General features: G+C 43.7%; 1 protein-coding gene across 1 annotated transcript in view; it reads right to left on the minus strand.

Annotated features, from left to right (window-relative positions):
• Positions 1 to 23,157, minus strand: part of TXNDC11 (thioredoxin domain containing 11) — a 100,600-nt gene that overhangs the window by 54,448 nt on the left and 22,995 nt on the right. The window contains exons 4-5 of the mRNA XM_068244697.1: positions 12,756 to 12,885; positions 4,013 to 4,106 (exon numbers count right to left, since the gene is read on the minus strand). Of these exons, the coding sequence (XP_068100798.1) occupies positions 4,013 to 4,106; positions 12,756 to 12,885 (224 nt within the window). The remainder of the gene's footprint in view (positions 1 to 4,012; positions 4,107 to 12,755; positions 12,886 to 23,157) is intronic.

Consider the following 23,157-nt stretch of genomic DNA (forward strand, 5'->3'; position numbering starts at 1 on the left):
CCGCCCGCACACACCTCCCAAGATTAAAAACAGGCACTTACCTTAACGTCCATTGCGTTCTGCTATATGCGCATGACCTGGGCGCGACACATAAGGGGAGGACAGGCGCAAATAGCCTGCTCCAGGGCTCTCACCTCCTAAAACAAGCCAAAACACGCAATGGACGTTAAGGTAAGTGCCCGTTTTTAATCTTGGGAGGTGTGTGTGGACGGCTCTTCCCGGCGCTGGCCACGCTGGGGAGATCGCCTGCACCCCCCAGCCTCCCCCTCCAGGGTGCCGCTGTGTGGGTTCCAGGCGGTGAGAGAGCCTGGGACCCCCGCGGCCCCCCGGTTGTATGGGGGCAATGGGAAGCCTCCTCGTGGCGCCCCTGGATAGTGCTATGTAGCATGAACTAATTCCCGCAGTGCGATTGTTTTGCGGTTTTTGGTTTTTGACCCTGCATATTTAGGCATGCGAAAGCAAATGCATATTTGCATGAGCAATGTCTCTTGATTAGCCAATAGGCCAAATTTGCAAAGCCAGATTTGTCAGGTTCACTTGGTTGAAGCACACATTTTCTCTCTGTTGTAATTTGTATTTTTACACATACCCATGCTGAGTGGGAAAAATCTCTCTGTAAATGGACAATTGTGTGTAAAAAAAAAAAAAAAATCAAACAATTGTCATTTACAGAGATATTTCTCCCACCCAGCATGGGTATGTGTAAAAATACACCCCAAAACACATTATACTACTTCTCCTGAGTACGGCAATACCACATGTGTGGCACTTTTTTGCAGCCTAACTGCGCTAAGGGGCCCAAAGTCCAATGAGCACCTTTAGGCTTTACAGTGGTGCTTACAATTTAGCACCCCCCCAAAATGTCAGGACAGTAAACACACCCCACAAATGACCGCATTTTGGAAAGTAGACACTTCAAGGTATTCAGAGAGGGGCATGGTGAGTCCGTGGCAGACTTCATTTTTTTTTTTTGTCGCAAGAAGAAATGGAAACTTTTTTTTCTTTTTTTGTTTTGTCACAAAGTGTCATTTTCCGCTTACTTGTGACAAAAAATAATATATTCTATGAACTCACTATGCCTCTCAGTGAATACTTTGGGATGTCTTCTTTCCAAAATGGGGTCATTTGGGGGGTATTTATACTATCCTGGAATTCTAGCCCCTCATGAAACATGACAGGGGGTCAGAAAAGTCAGAGATGCTGGAAAATGGGAAAATTCACTTTGTGCACCATAGTTTGTAAACGCTATAACTTTTACCCAAACTAATAAATATAGGCTTAATGTTTTTTTTTTTTTAATCAAAAACATGTTTGTCCACATTTTTCGCGCTACATGTATACAGAAATTTTACTTTATTTGAAAAATGTCAGCACAGAAAGTTAAAAAAAATCATTTTTTGACAAAATTCATGTCTTTTTTTGATGAATATAAAAAAAAAAAAATCAAAAAAAAAAAAATCGCAGCAGCAATCAAATAGCACCAAAAGAAAGCTTTATTAGTGACAAGAAAAGGAGCCAAAATTCATTTAGGTGGTAGGTTGTATGAGCGAGCAAATAAACCGTGAAAGCTGCAGTGGTCTGAATGGAGAAAAAGGCTCTGGTCCTCAAGTGGTTAATAAGATTCACTAGAACTCTGTATCAGCTGGGTTCTGATGCACAGCTACACTCCCCTGCAGAAACAGAAAAGGCAGAGACCTTTTTCTGCCAGGTGGTGGGGCTATATGCTGGAACCCGGGTGACATGGGCTTCAATGATTCTTACTATAAAGAGGACATGCTGGGGCATTCACGTTGGCAATGATAAGCCGGGATTGCTGACAGGGTAGAGTGTCAGCTTCCTGGCCAGGAGCTTTTTATTCCCAAAAGTTACCTTAATATAGCTTTAAAATTCCAAAACTTTGGCAGTGATGAAATGCCTTTTATGTTACATACTTTCAATCAACAAGACTAATATGAAAATTAGTGAAGCCGGAGCCGGTGGAATCATAAACTGGGCAGTCAGAGGATTTTTGTACTGGCTCTACAGACCTGTTCTATTGTAAAAAAAAAAAAATACTAATACTGCTTTAAAAAATACTTAATAAAACAAAAGGATTAGAGTAAAACAAGTTAAGTGTGGCAGTCACAATATGGTTAGAAATCGATGCGATTTCTTTAGGTCTCCATTTCATTTAATAGGTCTTACATGTTCTTTGTTTATTTATGGTAATTAGTTACACTGCATGACATGACATTTTCAATGTGCCTTCACACCTGATGAATATTTTACACTGAGAACATCACGTCTTGAGCTCCCTAGGGAGACAGTGACTTTTGCTACAGAGATCTCTACTCATCAGTTATTCTAAAAAAACATGTTTGACATTTAAAATAATCTACCTGCCACAGCATAACAGAAGGACAAGTGCCAGGAAATTCACATATAACCCAAGATAATTCAGCAGAAATATCAAAAGCAAATGAGTAGATAGAGTGAAGTAGAACATAAAGACATCAATCTTAAACATTACAGACTGGACCTAGTGTCTGTATGCCTTTTTATAAATGAGACTTATTACAGCCAGGGCTGGTTTTAGGTTAAACGGAGCACTATGCAAAAATTAACACAAACAACCCCCCCATTCCCATATGGCAGCAAGTGTTGTCCATTGGTGCTCAGCCGCCTACCCCGCCCCCACATTGCAGTTTTAGGTAGCCTTTGCCTTCTATCTCCCCCCCTCGATCGTAGTATTACGTGGCCTTTGTAGAAATGGTGCTCTATATCAAAATAGCCTAGGCTATTAGAAGCAGGGCTGTGGAGCTGGAGTCGAGGTCAAGGTCGGGGTACCTGGAGGTGGAGTCGGTGGTTTTATAAACTGAGAAGTTTGAGTTGGATAATTTTTGTACGAAATCCACAGCCCTGGTAAGTATTAGACTAAGGAGTCGGAGTTGAGGAGTCTGAGTCAGGGCAATTTTCGGTACCTGGAGTCGGAGTTGGAGGTTTCATAAACTGATGAGTTGGATGATTTTTGTACCGACTCCACAGCCCTGATTAGAAGATTGATAACACCTTGAAACTGAACTGCAGCACAGTGGCCATGACCACACAGCATATTAACAGGACAAGTTTCACTCAAAACAGGTCTCACCAAGGTCATCCGAAGAAGTTTAGTGCACATGCTCAGCATTATATCCAGAGGTTGTCTTATGCAAATAGGCGCATGAGTGCTGACAGCATTTCTGCAGAGGTTGAAGAGGTGGATGGAGTTGGGGTCAGTCTGTCAGTGCTCAGACTATGCACTGCACACTGTGTCAAACTGGTCTGTAAGTCCATCTTTACGGAAGAAAGCCTTTTCTAAAGATGATGCACAAGAAAGCCCAGTTTCCTGAAGACAAGACGACTCAGCGCATGGATTACTGGACCCATGTCTGGAGGTCTTATGAGACCAAGATAAAAACTTATTTGGTTCAGATGGTGCCAAGCATGTGTGTCAGCAGGCATGAGAGGAGTACAAAAACAAGTTTGCCTTGCCTAGAGTCAAGCATGGTTTTAAGAGTGTCATGATTTGGGGCTGCGTGAGTGCTGCCAGCACTGGAGAGCTACACTTCACTGAGTGAGCATGAATGCCAATACGTGCTGTGACATACTGAAGTGGAGCATGCATCTGCCAGGAGAAAAGCGCAATATAAATGTTCTGTGTCTGTCCCTTCAGAAACTGGGCCACAGGGCAGTATTCCAAGGACACCTCCAAGACAACCATTGTCTTGCTAAAGAAACTGAAGAAAAAGGTGCTAGACTGGCCAAGCACGTCTCCAGACCGGAACCCCATATCGGTGTGGTACATCATCAAACACAGGGTGGAGGAGCTCAAGGTCTCCAACATCCACCAGCTACATAATGGAGGAGTGAAAGAGAATTCCATTTCCAACATCTGAAGCTCTAGTGAACTCCATGCCCAAGAGAAGCAGTGCTGGAAAATAATGTTGGAGACACAAAATATTGATACTTAAGCCACAATTGACAATCTACCTACCTTTCTGTAAAGAGTGTAGTGCAGACCGGAAGAAAATTAAATAGCCCGGAGGCTGGGGAGATGCATTGAATTCAAAATAACCCAATATTCCAGGCTGCAGAGGAAATAAAATATTAAAATGTGTATTAACCTACACTGTGTACAACTTATGTGTTGTAATATTAAATATGAAGAAAAAAAAAAATTAAAACATTGTTTTAAAGTATACTTTATATACAATCACAATGACAGACATTTAAAGCGGACCTGAACTCATAACATCCTCTCTGCTCTAATAGATACGCAATAGCACTAGGCCTGAGCAATAAATCGAATTTAAACAGAAATTGTGATCACCAAGTTCACGATTTCGGAATCAAAATCGGCGATTTCCGCTATGACGTCGTTTCCACATGGAGGAAAAATTTTAAAAAGTGGCTTCAAACTTCCCCCAAGTCCAGGCCCGTGCAGCTGCAGCTTCGGCAGTGTTGGACATACCTTCCACAAGTCCAACGCTGTCCGTCCTCTATCGCTGTCTGCCGGCTCTTGTGCATGGCATACTTCCTGGTTCCTGTATGTCACATGACATACAGTAAGTATGCCGTGCATTAGAGCCTGCAGTAGGCAAAGTGGATAGACTGGCATCACTGGACTCGTGCTGGAAGGTATGTACAGCACTGCTGCAGCTTGGGGGACAGTGGGGGCACAGAGAGACACGCAGAGGGGGGCACAGAGAGACACGCAGAGGGGGGCACAGAGGGGACAAAAAAAAAAAGAGACACAGGATACACAATGAGAGACGGGGGACAGAGAGGCACAGAGGGGGAACAAAGCTTGATTTGAAGGAAATCTTGGGTCGAATCGAAATCGTGATTTCAGTCAGAAATCTTTCAATTCAATTTTTTACTAAAATCGTTCAGGCCTAGTTGCAGCCAATAGTAAACCTGCAGTGTGCCTACTCCCTGATTTCATGCTAGCAGGCATAGGGTTAACATCCTGTGGTTACAAATTAGCTGCCCTGCCGAGGTCTGCCAAGATTCCTGTGCTCACACCACTGAGAGATTAAATTACAATGGTGATTAGTCACAGATGAAGGGGAAATTACACAGGCTAAACTCTCTACATATACATATAGGGTGGATTCATCTGTTTTCCTTGTGCACTGTGATCCTTGTGTCCACTTTAACATAAGGGCCCGTTTCCACTAGGGAGGTTTCGCCGGCGATTCAGCAGAGTTTCCCCGCACATCATTCGCACGGGGAAACTCTGCCATAGGGGATGACGGCGCCGCGGCGTAATCGCTTGCGGGAGCGATTCGCCCGGAACCCCCCGCAGATTTCGCCACAGAGGCTGCGAATCCCATAGCCGTGCATGGCACAGCTCATGGGATTCGCCTGCTATCCCGCCCACCGGCTCAGTGCGGTGTGCGTCTGCCAGACGCACGCCGCACTAGTGGAGACGAGCCCTAAGCGTGGCCAAGACAGAGTAGGGGAGCCACACCAGGCCTTTATTACTGACCAGAAATCAGCCCCCAGTGTGTGCCGGGCACCCTGTAACCCCCTTCATCAATGAAGACTCTCTGGGTTACTATACACCCACTACATTTTTGTCTAAGTGGCTGCATAGTGTACTGGTTAAGGGCTCTGCGTCAGACACAGGACCAGGGTTCAAATCTCGGCTCTTCCTGTTCAGTAAGCCAGCTGAACATTGAGTGAGGAGACCTTGGGCCTACTGAGCGCCCCCTAGTTGTTGCAGCTCTTGAGCTTTGAGTCTGCCATGAGAAAAGCGTGATATAAATGTTCTTTGCCTGTCTGTCTATAAGCAAAATTGTAGCGTCTGTGATATTTATACTCAGAATAATGGTTAACTAGCACCATCTACTGGTGAAAGAGAATAGAGTCTGGATATATTCAGGATGGAGAACCACCAATGCCATCTTCATTCCACATTGAAAATGACAGCTAGAGATGGTCAGTGAGATTCATTGGTCTGCATGTAAATTTAAAATATTTAGGAACTAGGCAAATTAAATGCACTTCCTGTAGAATTTGGCTGGCCCAAATCCAAGCTGCATACAATTACATTTGCATGCAAGCTGGAATTATTTGCATCTCATTAAAGGACCTCAGTCGCGAAAATCTTAACATTTTAAATACACAAACATATACAAATAAGTTTCTTCCAGAGTAAAATGAGCCATAAATTACTTTTCTCCTATGTTGCCGTCACTTACAGTAAGTAGTAGAAATCTGGCATTAGCCCATCTTCTCATGGGGGGTTCTCAGGGTTTTCTTTATTTTTAAAAGCACTTACTGAATGGCAGTTGCTCTGTTCAAATGCCAAACAAGTGTGCAGTGAGCAGGGAGGCTGGCCTCTTTTTCAGGGAATGTCTTTATAAAGAATAAAGGCCATGCTGCAGTGTTCTCCCCAGAAATTTTTTCCAGCCGGGTGGTATGAAAAAGTAGCCAGGTGGTGGAAGGTTAGGTTGGGCGCCACTAGGTGGGGAATCACGCGCGCCCCCCCCCCAATAAATTGAAAGGCTAGGCTCTGTCTTTTGTACTGGAATCTCTTAAAGGGATACTAAGCTGAAAAAAATTAGACTAGTTACTTACCTGGGGCTTCTTATAGCCCCCTAAAGTCCTCCTGCTCCATGATCGCCATTCCACACTGCTCTGTTCCTTAGCCCTGCAGCTACTCGATCATGCTCCTGTGACCAGGAGTGTTTTGCCCATGCGCAGTAGCAATTTTTAGTTACCGCGCAAGTGCAAAACGCTGCCGGTAACAGGAATGTGGTGGAGGAGGCAAGTGACATGTGGCTGTGCATGCAGTGTTCAGAGAGGAACACAGCGGTGCGGAATGACTGCAAGGGAGAACAACAACTAAAGGGGCTGGAAGAAGCCCCAGGTAATCACTCTGTGCCTCTGTCTGCCATTGCCCTGGGTGAGTCTGTGGCTATCTGTACTCTGGCTTCCCCCCCCCCCCCCCCCTCCCCTCCAAACTGCAGCTCCCTAACACCTGTGACACTCACTTCTGGCATCAATCAGGGCTGTGGAAGGCAGTGGTAGAACTGGAGAATTGTGGAGTCAAAGGGTTAAGCATCCTAAGGTTCTTGGGGGGGGGGGGGGGGGTTAGTGTATAGTAGCCAGCGAGATTACACAGAGATTACATACACGCTGCTGCTGGGACAAGCACAGTGAGAGGAGGACAGCGTCTGGCTGGACATGCCACAAACATCAGAGTTGCGCGTTATTCTGAGTACAGGGAGAGGAGGAGGAGGACAGCGTCTGGCTGGACATTCCAGAGCCGCGCTTCCTAGCTCATGTAAGCTGCTCGTACAGAGAGAGGAGCACGTCAGGACAGCGTCTGCAGGACCTTCCGAGAGCCCTGCTTCCAGTCTCTTCACTCAGAGCTCATGTGTGAGCTGCGTAACGTCTCCTGCATTCCCCGCCCCTCCACACAACTGCCGGGAGCTGAGGAGGTGGGCGGAGATAGTGTCTCTGAGTGACAGCGGCTGGCTGCAATGATACAGCCACCGCTGATCACTGATGAGCCGCACAGAATGGGATAATTTTACCCGGGCGCTCGGGGGAGATCAGCCGGGCGCTCAGAAGAGACCAGCCGGGCGGCGCGCCCTGGTAAAAGGCTCTGGGGAGAACACTGATGCTGAGAATCCCCTATGAAGAGATGGACTAGATTTGTCAGATTTCAAATACTTTCTGTAAGTGACAGAAATACAGGAGAAGAGTAATTTATGGCTCATTTTACTCTGGAAGAAATTAACTTCTTATTTGTATGCGTTTTAAATTTTAAGATCTTCGCAAGAGTTCCTCTTTAACCATCTCCAATATTAACACTTCTTGCAGGTGCCAAAATGAATGTACACTAACACTCACAAAAAAGGATACATAAAATGCAGTAACTTCATAATATGACTGCATGTAAACAAAACCAGTCCTTCTGCTACAAAAACAGGCTTACTTTGTCCTTTGTGTGCTCAGCAACCAGTTATCAGGCAGCAGTGAGCAGTTACCATGCAGCAACAAGCAGTTACCAAGCAGAAGTGAGCAGTTGTGAGAACTGGAGAGGCATTTGACTGCCTATTAACAGTCCGTGTAAAAGAGGCCTTAGCCACATCAACTTCCCCTGAAAACAGCAGCAGGCCAAGCAAGTATGGAATATGCACTTTTGGCAGAGGCTTTAAAGAGTAACTGTCAGGCTGCAAAAGCTAATTTAAACCTCTATTCTCCTGTGTTAAACAGTTTAGAAGGAAGCCCAAAGGCAATACTGAAGTTAAAAATCTCTCTTACTTTGATGTTTGCTGAACAGCAAGCCTCTATATTCCCAAGCTCCTAAGGAGGCCGGCAAGCCGCATAACAGATACTGCAAAGCATTCTGGGGCTGCTTCTTCTCCCCACTGCACTCCCTTGGTCCTCCCCTTCATTTCCCTATCCCGCCCTCAGGCCTGGAACCCACTGAAAACCGCAAACGCAACCGCTAGCGTTTTGTCTGAGCGGTTTGCAAGCGGATTCATGCGCGTTTTTGGTCGCGTTTTGCAACATTGTATTTTTTTCCCCAGCGGGTGCCTAGCGTTTTGCGTTTTTATCCTGATTGGTCCTGTGAATTATTTTTCATTTTGTTACAGTGTGCTGAACCGCAAAACGCTAGCAAAACCGCTCAGTTTAGGTTTTGCTGAGCGTTTCTGCTAGCGTTTCAATACTTTACATTGAAGCGCTAACGCTCCCAAAATGCTGCAGGTCCTGCGTTTGCGTTTCTGGGAAACGCAAACGCTCCTGTGGAAGTTGCCCCATCCATTAACATTAGCCCAGCGTTTTGGCAAACTGCTAGCGTATCGCAGTGCTGCCAAAACGCTGCCAAAAGCGCTCCTGTGGGTTCCAGCCCTCAGGCTGCTTTCACAGTGGGAAGTTATAGGCTCATGTTACAGCAGCTTGTATCTTGCAGTCCAGCTCACAACACTGAAAAATCAATGTGCTGTTCACAGGGCACATGTTCCGAGTATACTGCATGAGTCCGCTATTGTTCCTAGCCACATGGCTAATTAATATTCACTGCACAGTAGTGTTGTCTGGATCATGAACCATTAGGACCTTTGATCCTGATCTTTTTTGTGAGTGGAATCATCAGGAAGCAGGGTAAGGGAGGATATTACATCACAATTGGCTTCATAAAAGACAAACAAACATGGAACCTGCCATGAGCATCAATCTCTGCAAATACTATATAAAAATTCTGTGAAATCCAAAACGTGGACAGTGAAATGCATATGTAATGTAAGTACAGCCAATACTTAGCTACTGATATATGTGTTTTTTTTTCTCTGAGACCCTATACCTAACAGCTCCTCTTTAACTTACTTTTTGGCTGCATTTCACTTTCATGCTACTAACTGTAATCCTGCTCAACACCATCTAACCTTCCTTATTAGGAATGGTCAATAAAAGGCAATTTTAAACAAGTCTATGCAAATTTATGCAGCTTGAAATTGGACCAATCAAATGCCACAGCACCAGAGTTTGATTGGTCCATTTGAAAGCTGAATGGAATTGCATGCATGAATTAAATGTTCTTAAAAATAAAAAAAATAAAATAATAATAATATACACATCTATCTATCTATCTATCTATCTATACACACACACACATATACTGTACATATATATCTAGAGATAGATATACATACAGTGGCTTGCAAAAGTATTCAAGTTTATTGAAGTTTTCTACATTTTGTCGCATCACTGCCACAAACATGACTCAGTTTTATTGGAATTCCATGTGACAGACAAATACAAAGTGGTGTACATGTGAGAAGTGGATCGCATTCTAACACATGGATATGCTTTGTTTTAAACCATTCCCTTGTTGCCCTTGCTTTATGTATAGGGTCGTTGTCCTGCTGGAAGGTGAACCTCCGCCCCAGTCTCAAGTGTTTTGCAGACTCCAGGAGGTTTTCTTCCAAGATTGCCCTGTATTTGGCTCCATCCATCTTCCCATCAACTCTGACCAGCTTCCCTGTCCCTGCTGAAGAGAAGCACCCCCAGAGCATGATGCTTCCACCACCATATTTGACAGTGGGGATGGTGTGTTCAGAGTGATGTGCAGTGTTAGTTTTCTGCCACACATAGTGTTTTGCATTTTGGCCAAAAAGTTTCATTTTGGTCTCATCTGACCAGAGCACATTCTTCCACATGTTTGCGGTGTCCCCCACATGGCTTGTGGCAAACTGCAAACGGGGCTTCTTATGCTTTTCTGTTAACAGTGGCTTTCTTCTTGCCACTCTTCCATAAAGGCCAACTTTGTGCAGTGCACGACTAATAGTTGTCCTATGGACAGATTCCCCCACCTGAGCTGTAGATCTCTGCAGCTCGTCCAGAGTCACCATGGGCCTCTTGACTGCTTTTCTGATCAGCGCTTTCCTTGTTCGGCCTGTGAGTTTAGGTGCACGGCATTGTCTTGGTAGGTTTACAGTTGTGCCATACTCCTTTCATTTCTGAATGATCGCTTGAACAGTGCTCTGTGAGATGTTCAAGGCTTTGGAAATATTTTTGTAGCCTAAGCCTGCTTTAAATTTCTCAATAACTTTATCCCTGACCTGTCTGGTGGGTTCTTTGGACTTCATGGTGTTGTTGCTCCCAATATTCTCTTAGACAACCTCTGAGGCGGTCACAGAGCAGCTGTATTTGTACTGACATTAGATTACACACAGGTGCACTCTATTTAGTCGTGCGCACTCATCAGGCAATGTCTATGGGCAACTGGCTGCACTCAGACCAAAGGGGGCTGAATAATTACGCAAACCCCACTTTGCAGTGATTGATTTTTTCGTTCTACTTCTCACGTGTACACCACTTTGTATTGGTCTTTCACGTGGAATTCCAATAAAATTGATTCATGTTTGTGTCAGTAATGTGACAAAATGTAATGTGGAAAAATTCAAGGGGGCCGAATACTTTTGCAAGCCACTGTACATACATACACACACACGCTATTTAGAGGGAAGGCTCCGGATCCTATGGAGCCTTTCCGGTCCTCTCAAAGATTTCTCATTCAGGCACTGTCACCCCCGTTGCACACATTCAACCAACTGGTCAAATACACCCTTGGGGATCTTCGGAAGCACTCGCTTGATCAATTGCCTCTCGAAGACAGACCGCTCCATAATGTGCATGCACAATACAGAGCCACCCGTCATAAGCACTAGAGGAAGCCTTCTGCTGTGACAAATTTGAACGGGACAGCACAGGAAACTCTCCATAGGCAAGTTTTTTTTTTGTTCAATCCACTACAGGATTTGCTTAAGCCCTCTTTTTCGCACCCAACCCTAGTCTGCAACTGGTCATGCAATCTGTCCCACCAGAACATTGGGGGTAGTGGGGGATGGGGCTAGCAACATCAGTGGATACTGGTATGTACTTTAGATTTTTGTCTCAAAAGAACAGGAATGAACCTTTAAATTGCAGAGTATAAGGTGTCTGTGGCTTAACTGCTAATGGCTGCAAAGATAAATATAACAGCTGCAAAACAAACAAATATTGTTTTTCTATTAAATGTGCAAGTGAGCACCTTGGAAGAACTGGAAGGTTTCAGAAATGTTGAGTACTTGGGCTTTGATTTTTTTTTTTTTTTTTTTTTTGGAAATATTGCCCATAATCTTTTGTGATCGTGTGGCAAATTACCTGGGATCATTGTACAAATACACTGCCCAGATCTATGCCAAACAGCACAGCCTGTACTAGGGGGGAGGGGAGGAAGGAGCTGAAGCAGAATGAGTTTCAATGCAGCAACTAAAATAGTCAGCTGGGTATTAAAGGAGAACTTCGGCCTAAACAAACATACTGTCATCAAGTTACATTAGTTATGTTAATTAGAATAGATAGGTAATATAATCTCTTACCCACCCTGTTTTAAAAGAACAGGCAAATGTTTGTGATTCATGGGGGCAGCCATCTTTTTGGTTGAAAGGAGGTGACAAGGAGCATGAGACACAGTTCCAACTATCCTGTGTCCTGATTACCCCTCCCAGCTGCACACACTAGGCTTCAAATGTCAAATTCAAAATGTAAAAAAAAAAATTGCACCAAAACAGCAGAAAGAACAACAAAATCAGAAATCCCATCATGCTTTGCACAGCATCAGGGGAAAAATACCCGGGCAGTTTTCTTCTGTGCAGCTAAAAATGAGGTTTGTATAAGAGAAACAAAGTTCTGATGCTGTGAAACTGTTAAAGAAACACAAAGCCTTTTCAGTGCTGCTGAGTCGATTTTTAGTCCGGATGTTCACTTTAACCAACTGAAGGAGAAAGTGCTGATGTCAGGGCTTAGCCAGGCTAGATTGGCACACAAAATCCCAAAATATTACCCTGGGTGCAAAAATCAAGCATATAGAAGTAGCTTTACTGATAAGCAATGGGAGAGTGACATTCAGAAACAGCTTTACTTTATTTCATGGTCTTTAAATACTCTGATTGGCTTCCCCAGATACTTTGGTATCCTTGCATTTGAAATCACAATTTTTCTACTGTTTGCTGTATCTTGTCAAATTGCATGCAGCAGTATTCCAAATGTCTAAAACACGCCTGCCGAAAACCCTGGATAAAAGTGATAACCTCCACCCATTATTTTTGTTACTTTTAATTATAATCATGTTGGATAAGCTAGAAAATATCTTCCCTTTGCAGCAATAAAAGTAAATGCAGGGTGAATATTCACACATAGCCATGGATGGATAAATTATTAAAACATCTCAGTACCTCATAAGCATAAAGGAAATGATTCAGTCTATCCACAGAAGAAATATATAAAACCGGACTCATCACTCGCCGAACAAACTTCTCAATATATGCCGCCGTCAAAGGTCCCTTATATTCAATGGGTCCAAAACTGCAAAACACCACACAAAACATTTTATACTAAACCATTAAAGTAATTAGACAATTATACAATATAAAAATTATAATAACCGCTTAAAAATGAAGCTCCAAAGTCTTTAAAGGGAACCAGAGACGAAGGACCCTTGTGTATTTTACCATATATATCAGTAAGAACATTAGAGAAAACACTTACCATGCTCTCTGTTTCATCCTCACTGCTAAAAGTGTCTGTTATCAGCTGTGATAAGAATCCCGGACTGAGCATTCAGTCTGGCTTTGCAGGGAATAATTATAGCTGAGTCATTATAGCAGAGCCACAAGGGGGCAGGTTTGGGCTTGAAAAGACACCAGAGAAAAAAAAAGACTCAGCTATAATCTTTCTGTAGCAAAGCTAGACTGAGTGCTCAGTTGGGGATTCTTATCAGAGGTGATAACAGTCAGATTAAACAGAGAACAATGAAACAAAGAGCAGATTAGGTGTTTACTGTCATGTTCCCACTGATTTATAAGGTAAAATACAAGAGGGTGCTTCATCTCTGGTTCTCTTTAAAGCCAAAAAAACTAGAACACCTATTGGGGGGGAAAAAAAAAACACGATTTTCTACAATATGTTTTGAGAAAAATTAAAAAAAAAAAAAAAAAGACATCCTACATCAACATTTCGTAACGTATGGGACACCAAATGCGATTCCACTGCAGCACTAGAGAGTGACATAGTTAGTTTTTAGGCAATACATCTTCACCTCAGATTCTGTGTTTCCTAAATGGTAAACTTCAAGATGTGAATACCCCCAGTATCAGTCACTGTAATAAGTGTTTGGATAAGTTTTCCCTTGCTTACTACATCGGTTTACAATATTGCTGAAGATGACATTTCTACGGATAAAACATATGATATGGGATTAAATTGACTTATTATTATTATTATTATTATTATTAACCGTATATGGCAGCAACATCTTCTGTTGTGCTGTAGAGAATACAAAACATACAATAGTGGCGACAATAAATACACAATTCAGGTACACTGCAATAAGAATATCCAGCAATACAAATGCAAAACGCAAACAGGTTCGTGTGGCAGGGCAGAATTATGCAGGGGCTAAGGGGGCCCGTCTCTCTGTCCACATCCAATAGCAGAGCAGCACACAGCAGAAGACATACCTGCTCCATCAGCAGTGTCCTCTTGTCTCTTTAATGCAGCCTGTCAGTGTGTGGCAGAGTTCCTCTGACAAGAGGACCTGGCACAGATAGAGCAGGCAGGGATTAGGCTTCTGCTGCGCACTGTTCTGCTATTGGATGGGTACAGAGAGGACCTACTTCTGGCTACCTATACTGAGAGGGTCATCTATATTGAAGGGGTCTTTTTCTGGCTACCTATACTTGGGTAGGGGAGCCCCATCACATTTTTACAGGAGGCCAAACGCTATGTAGCTATGCTCCTGATGTGAGGTATAAAAACATCCAGCTATACAGGTACATGTTTTTTGTAGATAGAATACGTACCACAAAAATGTAACAAAAACCTAAGATAAGGCCCCCTGTCTTTGCAAGCCAACAGCCAAAACTATGCAAAATAATGCATTGGGTTAATCGATTTTGTTGTTTGATTGGCCACAACCCCTTTAGCACCATCATTTTACCTTATTTAGGTGTCCTCACTTGAGGAGAGGAGCCTGGATTCTGCGTTTTTCTTGATACAGTCTACAGAACATGTTCTTTATTAAAAAGGATAACCAGTATCCATCAACCATTGTACTGTGTTTTAAGGGACAACTATCGCAAAAATGTTAAAATGTAAAATGCATATGTATAAAAAAACGTACATTTGTTCCAGAGCAGAATGCACTGTGAATTTATGTTTTCCTATGCCACTGTCACAATAAGTTTTAAAAATCTGACAGATCTGTAAGGTTTTGGACTGGTCCATCATCTTATGGGAATTCTCAGGGTTTTATTTTCAAAAGCACTTAGCAGATGTCCAGCGCAACTGCCAAAATAGTGTGCAAAAGAGTAGGGTGGCCAGCTGGTATCTTTGTATTGATCCTTTCCAGGGAGTGCATTTGTAAAGAGTAAAGTAAATACTTAGAATACCCTATGAGAAGATGGACAAGTCCAAAATATGTCAGATTTTTACTGCCTACTATAAGTGTCAGCAACATGGGAGAAAATAATTTATGCTGCATTTTACTCTGGGAGAAATGCATTTCTTGTAAGTATGCATTTACATGTATTTTAGATGTTATACTTTTTCATGATAGTGGTCCTTTAATATACAAAACTATTGTCCTTAGCTGTCTCTCTGGTGTGTTAAATATATGAAAATAATTACATACTGTATGTTAAGAGCATGTGAACCATTCAAAATAAAGGTTTCATTTCCTTAGAGCGCCGCCAGCTGGTTAAACTGGCAGTTTGCAAAGCAAAGTTTCAGCTTGGTAAATGATCATTGTGAGCCATATTTCTCACTATGGACCATCCAATCTTAAAATTAAACAGCAATATTATGCTAGATACACAATATGCACTTCTATGTGACAAATCAGATGTTAGAGGCAATATTTACGGTATATGCATTTTTTTCCCTAGATTTAAAAAAATATATATAATTGAACAAATTAACACACACTTTTCTTCTAATTTTTCTCAGACTATTCACACATCAATGAAACACCCTTGAAGCACAAGCAAGAAAAATAAAGTAGTAATACATTTAAAGAGGAACTCCAGTGAAAATATTGTAATAAAAAAGTGCTTTGTTTTTACAATAATTATGTATGTGTTTGCCCTTTGTAAAATCTTTAATCTCCCTGATTTACATTCTGACATTTATCACATGGTGACATTTTTACTGCTAGCAAGTGATGTCACTGGAAAGAGATGGTGCTTGCTTTTTGGCAGGGCTGTGGAGTCGGAGTCGTGGAGTCGGAGCAATTTTGGGTGCCTGGAGTCTGAGTCGGGAAAAAAATGCACCGACTGACTCCTAATGTAATTAAAATAGAAAATATGATAAAATGTTCTATTGCTCAGATAATAGTCATCATAAATAATTTATACATACAGTAATAACTGTGCTTAGTCCACAAAAATGAAATAAACCAATCAAAATTAGTTACTTGTGCTGCTTCAATAAAGCAGTCCCTGTATTTTTAAAGTCAGATATACATATCTGATTGTGACTGTATATATGATGTGTACACAGGAATCTCTTATATACTAAATAACATCTATGCTGTAAGAATAAAGCCTGATGTGTAGCCGTGTCACTAATAGAGATGGTCAATGAGATGGAAATAATTCTGTGTCAATTCTGATTTATGCAAACGTATGCACTCTCTTTGCTTGTGAAATCAAATAATTTGAGATGTTGTTAAAATTTGGTTTGGTGACTACGAATTAAATGGTACCCGAGAATGATGAAAAGAAAAGTTTTATACATACCTGGGGCTTCCTCCAGCCCCCTTCAGGCTAATCAGTCCCTCGCTGTCCACCTCCACCACCCGGATCTTCTGCTATGAGTCCTGGTAATTCAGCCAATCAGCGAAGTCCGGCCGCATTCTGCTTCCACAGCCAGGATCGTGCTGCGCAGGTGTAGTACGCTCCCGGCGGCGGAGTGTGTGCATGCGCACTACGCCAGACTGGCTCAAGTACCTGGACTCATAGCAGAAGATCCAGGTGGCGGAGGAGGACAGCAAGGGACTGATTAGCCTGAAGGGGGCTGGAGGAAGCCCCAGGTATGTATACCCCAGGCACCCAGGCTGTCCACTGCCTAAGAACCAGAGGAAACAATAACTGAGGTAAGTTGCTGAGGCATACCATATTCAACACATTAGGTTTACTTCAATCTATTTCATAAATGATTATGTATATGTATGTCCTGCATGGTGCGGTTTGATAGCTGGACAGCTTTCCAGTTATGTTCCTTAGCCTTTACACAGCTCATGCTCACGTGTGCGCAATTGTTGTTGCACGTTTCCCATATCCTCTGTATGTTCTTGCAGACTGTCTGTGCTTTGCCTAATAGGTTTAGCCATATTATTATCAAAAGTGTTTCAGCCCAGGTGCAGAATACCGTTGCCACTTCCTCTTCTAGTTTATTTTAGTTCAGCAATGGTCCCCAAGGTGTCTTAGCCACATTACTTTGTTTCAGAATGAAAATCTGACTGAGATGCAAAGTGAGTTCCCAGGTGCCACACTGGTAGAAGTATCTGTTCTCACTCCTCCTCTCTGTGAACATACAAGTGAGATATCACCATCAGCCCTATCACTCGACTCAGATGAAGAACTGTCTGCTGTGCTTTGGAGTCAGAAAAGTTGTCAGTCTTTTAAATACTGCATATTGCCTGGCTGTGCAGCTGATCCTTTGCCTCTAATACTTTAAGCCATAGACCCTGAACAAGCATGCAGATCAGACGTCTATGACACATCTGACACGATTAGCTGCATGCTTGTTTCAGGTCTGTGATTTAGACCCTACTGACCAAACATATCAGTAAAACTGCCAGGCAACTGATATGGTCTACAAGGAAATAAATATGGCAGCTTCCATAGGTCTCACACCTCAGGTTCCTTTAAAAAAAAAAAAAAAAAAAAAAAAAAAATTTCAAATGTATAGTCCTAGAGAATGGGAGCAGAACTAAAAACCAGCAAGGAGTATCAGTTTGTATTCCTCCTTTGGCACCCATCTCCACCTCCCACACCCTGCATCTCAGCCAATGACTTGGTCTCCCTCTTTAGTGAAAACATCTCCAACATCAAGAAAAGCTTCACCCAGCAGCCTCTCCTCTCCAAACCTTATATACTCCTATCTTCTCACCACTATCTGAACTCACCGTCTCCTCCATCACTAAATCTTGTCCCACTACATGTCCCCTCGACCCCATCCCCTTTCACTTCATTACTCGCCTATCCTCTACCATCTCACCTGCCTTAACGTTCAACCTTTCTCTCATCAAAGGTAGTTTTTCCATATACACTCTAGGGAGCTCTCATAATATCTATGCTCAAAAAAAACAAGAAAAACAAAACAAAAACAAAAAAACACCTTTTTACCCCTCTTCCCTGCCAAACTACCACCCTATCTCTCTCCTCCCCTTCTCTTCCTAGCTACTTGACTGTCACATCACCTTACAGCTAATGCTCTGTTTGATGACCTCCAAATCTGCCCTACTCAAAGTAACCAATGGCCTGGCAACTGCTAAATCTAAAGGCCTCTACTCTATTCTCATCCTCAGCCTTCAACACAGTCAGCCATCCTCTCCTCCTCCATATTCTTTCATCCATGAGCATTCAGGGTCTTGCAATCTTCTGGCTTGGCTCTTATCTTACAGACAGGACCTTCAAAGTTTCTTACTCTGGCATCACCTCCTCGCCACATCCCCTTACTAGGTCAATGAAGAAAAAAGATGGGCACCGCTGCATAAAACACCCTTTATTGTGACCGGGCCGACACAATGGTTACAGCAGTGGGGGGAGGAAAGTTGTCTGACAGCTGTTTCGCAAGGGTTAACCTTGCTTCATGAGAGAGCTCTCTCTATAATCACATCCCCTTACTGTTGGAGTTCAGCCCTCTGACCTCTCCTTTGCAGACACTACTGCAGCCAAAGATCAGCAGGGCTGCCATACAACTGGTATTGCTTAAGGCCTGGGCCACACTAGCTCCGGGTGCGGGACGCATCCGCGGTCCGGGCTCCGATTTTCAAAACCCGGAACGCAAACGGATCCGTGCTGCCTTTTTTGCAGCACACGTTTTGGATCCGCTTGCGTTTTTTGTTTTTTTTTTGCTAGAGGGGGTAGCAGCCAGGACGGGGGGCTGCGGGCAAAGCGGCGGCCAGGGGGGTCACATCCCCCCCCCCTTGCTCACCTGGGTGCCCCCCGTCCCCGCTCCCCCTCCAGCTCGCATATAATGTAATAATTTGTACCTAATGAAGTTCGGCGAGCCGGGCACTTCCGCCCACACCGCTCGCCGTCACTTCCTGCAATGTCGCCCTCTGTATTTCAGTGGGCGGCATCGCAGGAAGTGACGGCGAGCGGTGTGGGCGGAAGTGCCCGGCTCGCCGAACTTCATTAGGTACAAATTATTACATTATATGCGAGCTGGAGGGGGAGCGGGGAACCCAGGTGAGCAAGGGGGGGGGGGGGGGTGGATGTGACCCCCCCTGGCCGCCGCTTTGCCCGCAGCCCCCCGTCCTGGCTGCTACCCCCTTCAGCATGGCGGCCCCCTCCTTCACCATGGGACACTGGAAACTGATCCGTTTCCAGTGTCCCAAAATGTCAGTGAAGAGGGAGGCCCGTTTCCCCATTGATTTTCACTACCCGTACGTGTATACGGGTCCGTGAAAAATGCTGCAAGTCCGGACTCAGCGTTCCGGGTTTAAAAACGTATTCCGCGGATCGCACGCGGATACGTTTTTAACTTGAGTGTGCTCTGTTCCTATTTTTAACATTGGTATCCGTGGCTACGTTTTTCGTCCGGGACAAAAAACGTAGCTACGGATACGTTTTTAAATTAAGTGTGAACTAGCCCTAAAAGGAAATAAATATGACACCTGCAAACACACAGGAGAGTGGTGTATTGTGAAGATGTCCTCTTGTTTTTGCGATTGTGTAGGTACTGTTGAAGACCGGAGAGATACGCAAATAAGCTTGTGCACACAGTGTTGCATTAGACTATGAATGTGCAATACAGCACTCGCTTGTGTGTGGAGCCCAGGTATACAGGCTCCATATTCTAATTCCCTATTGTGCTGAATCCAATGCATCTCAACAGGGGGAGCAACACTAACTATTTGGCACCAATTACAAGTGGGGCTCACAATGGGAGTCTGAACATCTCCACCATCTTTCGATCCAGATAAAACAATAGACATTACACACAGGTCAGATTTTGCTACTTGTCCAGCTTGAATCTGAACACACAGTTCTGTAAATGTGCAGCATTCTTCATTGATCGAATGCCAGACATGTGCATATTTTCAATCCAATCAGTGCCAGGCAGAGCTGAGGGGTGGATCGGGACTCCCTTAGACGTCACGGCGTCCATGACGTCATCCCGCCCCATCGCCATGGGGGAAGCCTTTCAGGAAATCCCGTTCTTTGAACGGGATTTCCTGATCAAAGATCGCCGGAGCCGATCGAAGCGGGCGGGGGGGATGCCGCTGTACAGAGGCTATCATGTAGCGAGCCCTAGGCTCACTACATGATTTAGAGGGGGGGAATTTTTAAAATATAGTGCTGCGCTGCCCCCTGGCGGTTTCTAATAGACCGCCAGGAGGGTTAAAGGGCACCTGACATGCGAGGTATATGAAGGCTGCCATATTTATTTCCTTTTAAACAATAACAGTTGCCTGGTATTCTGTTGATTTTTCATGCATAAAGTAGTGCACAACTGAAACAAGCATGTGGCCAATCCAGTAACTTTCAAACATCTGATCTGCATGCTTGTTTAGGGTCTATGGCTAAAACCATCAGAGGATCAATTTGCATAATTTAAAGGGAACCTAAACTGAGAAGGATATGGATTTTTCCTTTTACAATAATACCAGTTGCTTGACTCTCCTGCTGATCCTGTGCCTCTAATACTTTTAGCCACAGCCCCTGAACAAGCATGCAGATCAGGTGCTCTGCCTGAAGTCAGACTGGATTACCTGCATGCTTGTTTCAGTTGTGTGATTCAGCTGCTGTTGCAGCCAAAGAGATCAGCAGAACTGACAAGGAACTGGTATTGTTTAAAAGGAACCATCCATATCCCTCTCAGTTTAGGTTCCCTTTAAAAATAAATAAATATGGCAGCTTCCATATCCCTCTCACTTTAGGTGTCCTTTAATACTGTTCTCAGTGGATATTTTGATGTGAATTATTTTCTTATTCCCTGTGTAGGAAGTACATTGCAGGGCCCGCTTGTTTCAGTATATGCGCCTTGATTATGTCATGTCAAATATATATCACTTCCTATGACATTTCAGAAGGCCAGATCCTGGCTATGTCCTGGACTGCAGACTGCTATAGGCTGCAAGCTTATAAAGCCTCATACACACAGTACAATTTCCATCAGATCGACCAGTAATCTGCATCGTGTGTAGATTTCAGAATTGTTTTAGATCAATTTTGCATTAACAAGTACCCACAATCGGTCGCAATCCGATCAGACCGATCTGAAATTATCTAATAGATCAGTCGATCTGATGGGAAATTGTACCGGATAAATCCCACCTCTTACGTCTCTCTAGCAGTCCAAGAAATGGGGCAATGCAATCCAGGCATTAGAAACAGCCCAATCAAGAGAGACTGAAGGATGGCTCAGTAAACTCAATGCTTCTCGTCATGTGATCAAGATTTCATGGTTTTTAATATGCAGAGGCCTCATTTTATACAAAAACCCTAACCTTTGAACCCTATGATTATTGAGCTATTAGATGGTATATTTTAGATACATGCCTGGAAATTTAAAGTGGACCATTACTCCTGCACAGGACAGAAGGAAAACCGAGAAATCCACCCTGTATGTATTTAGAGAGTTTAGCCCTTCTAATTCTACTTCATCTGTGTCTAATCACCACTGTAATGTGATCTCTCAGCTATGTCAGCTCAGGAATCTCAGCAGCTAATTTGTAAACACATGAGGTTAACCCTATGTCTGCTTCCATTAAAGCAGGAAGCAGGCACACTGCAGATTTATTGCAGGATTTGTATCAGCTGTAACAAAGAAATGTTTTTCTGTAAAAGGTTTTATGCTGTTGCTTATCAGAGCAGAAAGGGAAGTTCTGAGTTCAGGTCCGCTTTAAAATAAGTGTCATATTAATATAAATATGGCTGCAGTTCTGGATCTGATGCTGAAGATTGAAGGCCCACCCTCAAGAAAAATGCTGAACCTTATAGACCTGTTCATCTCCTCATGGAAGTTTCAGAATTATCTTTACTTTCAACTGCACTCCCTGAACAGCAGTGGCACAGTCCACCCATCAGAATAGTGCCACGCACGTAGGGAGGTAGGCTGTATGGCATCTTGGATTAGATACTTGCCACAGAGTGCTTTTGAAAGTAAACAAAGAAACCTTGAGAATCTCCCCATTAAGAGATGTACTAGTCCAAAATTTGTCAGAAGTTCAGAGTCATCAGATTAAAAATACTTACTGTAAGTTTTACTCTGAGGCAAATGCAAATGATAAATGTGTATGAATACATGTATCTAAAATGTATTTGTGATAGTGGTCCTTAAAGGGAAGGTCCAAGCAAAAAAAAAAAAAAATGAGCTTCACTTACCTGGGGCTTCTACCAGCCCCATGAAGCCATCCTGTGCCCTCGTAGTCACTCACTGCTGCTCCAGTCCCCCGCTGGCAGCTTTCTGACCTCAGAGGTCAGGGCCGAATTGCATACATTTTTACACATTCCCGCTAGTGCAGGAACATTAACGCATACATTTTTACGCGTTAGTGGTGCAACACGTACATTTTTGTTCCTGCACTAGCTGGAATGCGTAAAAATGTATGCAATGTGGCCCTGACCTCCGAGGTCAGAAAGCTGCCAGCGGGGGACTGGAGCAGCAGTGAGTGACTACGAGGGCACAGGATGGCTACATGGGGCTGGTAGAAGCCCCAGGTAAGTAAAACTCATTTTTTTTTTTTGCTTGGACCTTCCCTTTAAGGCTGGCAGCAACTTTGCAGAATTTCATGTGTTTTTCAGTGTGCTCCCAGCCTTAAATGTAAAGAGCTGATTGTTCAGTTTTGAAGATTGAAAGAAAAAAAAACATTTATATAGAAGAAAGGGAATATGTGACAAATCTGTACATATTATTCAGTGCAGGAGAAGGTTTGTTATGTGCTGCAGCAGGGACGTAGCTAGAAATGACTAGGGAAAAAAAAGCATGCCCCCAACCAGATTGTGGGCAGATTCCCCCACAAATGCAGCCAGATTGTCGGCAGATTTTCTCACAAATTGCAACCACTGTGCCCTCCCCATATAGGTTAGCCATATGGGTGCCACTGCGCCCCCCCCATGTAGGTTAGCCATATGGGTGCCACTGCGCCCCCCACCACCCCATGTAGGTTAGCAATATGGCGCCCTGGCCACAGCCCCTTTATAGGTTAGCATGGCCAGGTATGGATGGTGGTTCGTCAGCAACTCTTCCAACCTCCCCCCCCCCCACCTCAGTTAGTCCACAGCACAGCACAGCCAGCAGCCACAGCATAATTACAGTCCTGCAGCTTGCCATGCTCCCGCCGTCACTCTGCGGCCACGGCGTGGGGTCGGGTCGCTCCTCGGGTGACGGATCCACCTTCACTCC

The sequence above is a fragment of the Hyperolius riggenbachi genome, chromosome 7, assembly GCF_040937935.1.
Source record: "Hyperolius riggenbachi isolate aHypRig1 chromosome 7, aHypRig1.pri, whole genome shotgun sequence".
Classification (NCBI taxonomy): Eukaryota; Metazoa; Chordata; class Amphibia; order Anura; family Hyperoliidae; genus Hyperolius; species Hyperolius riggenbachi.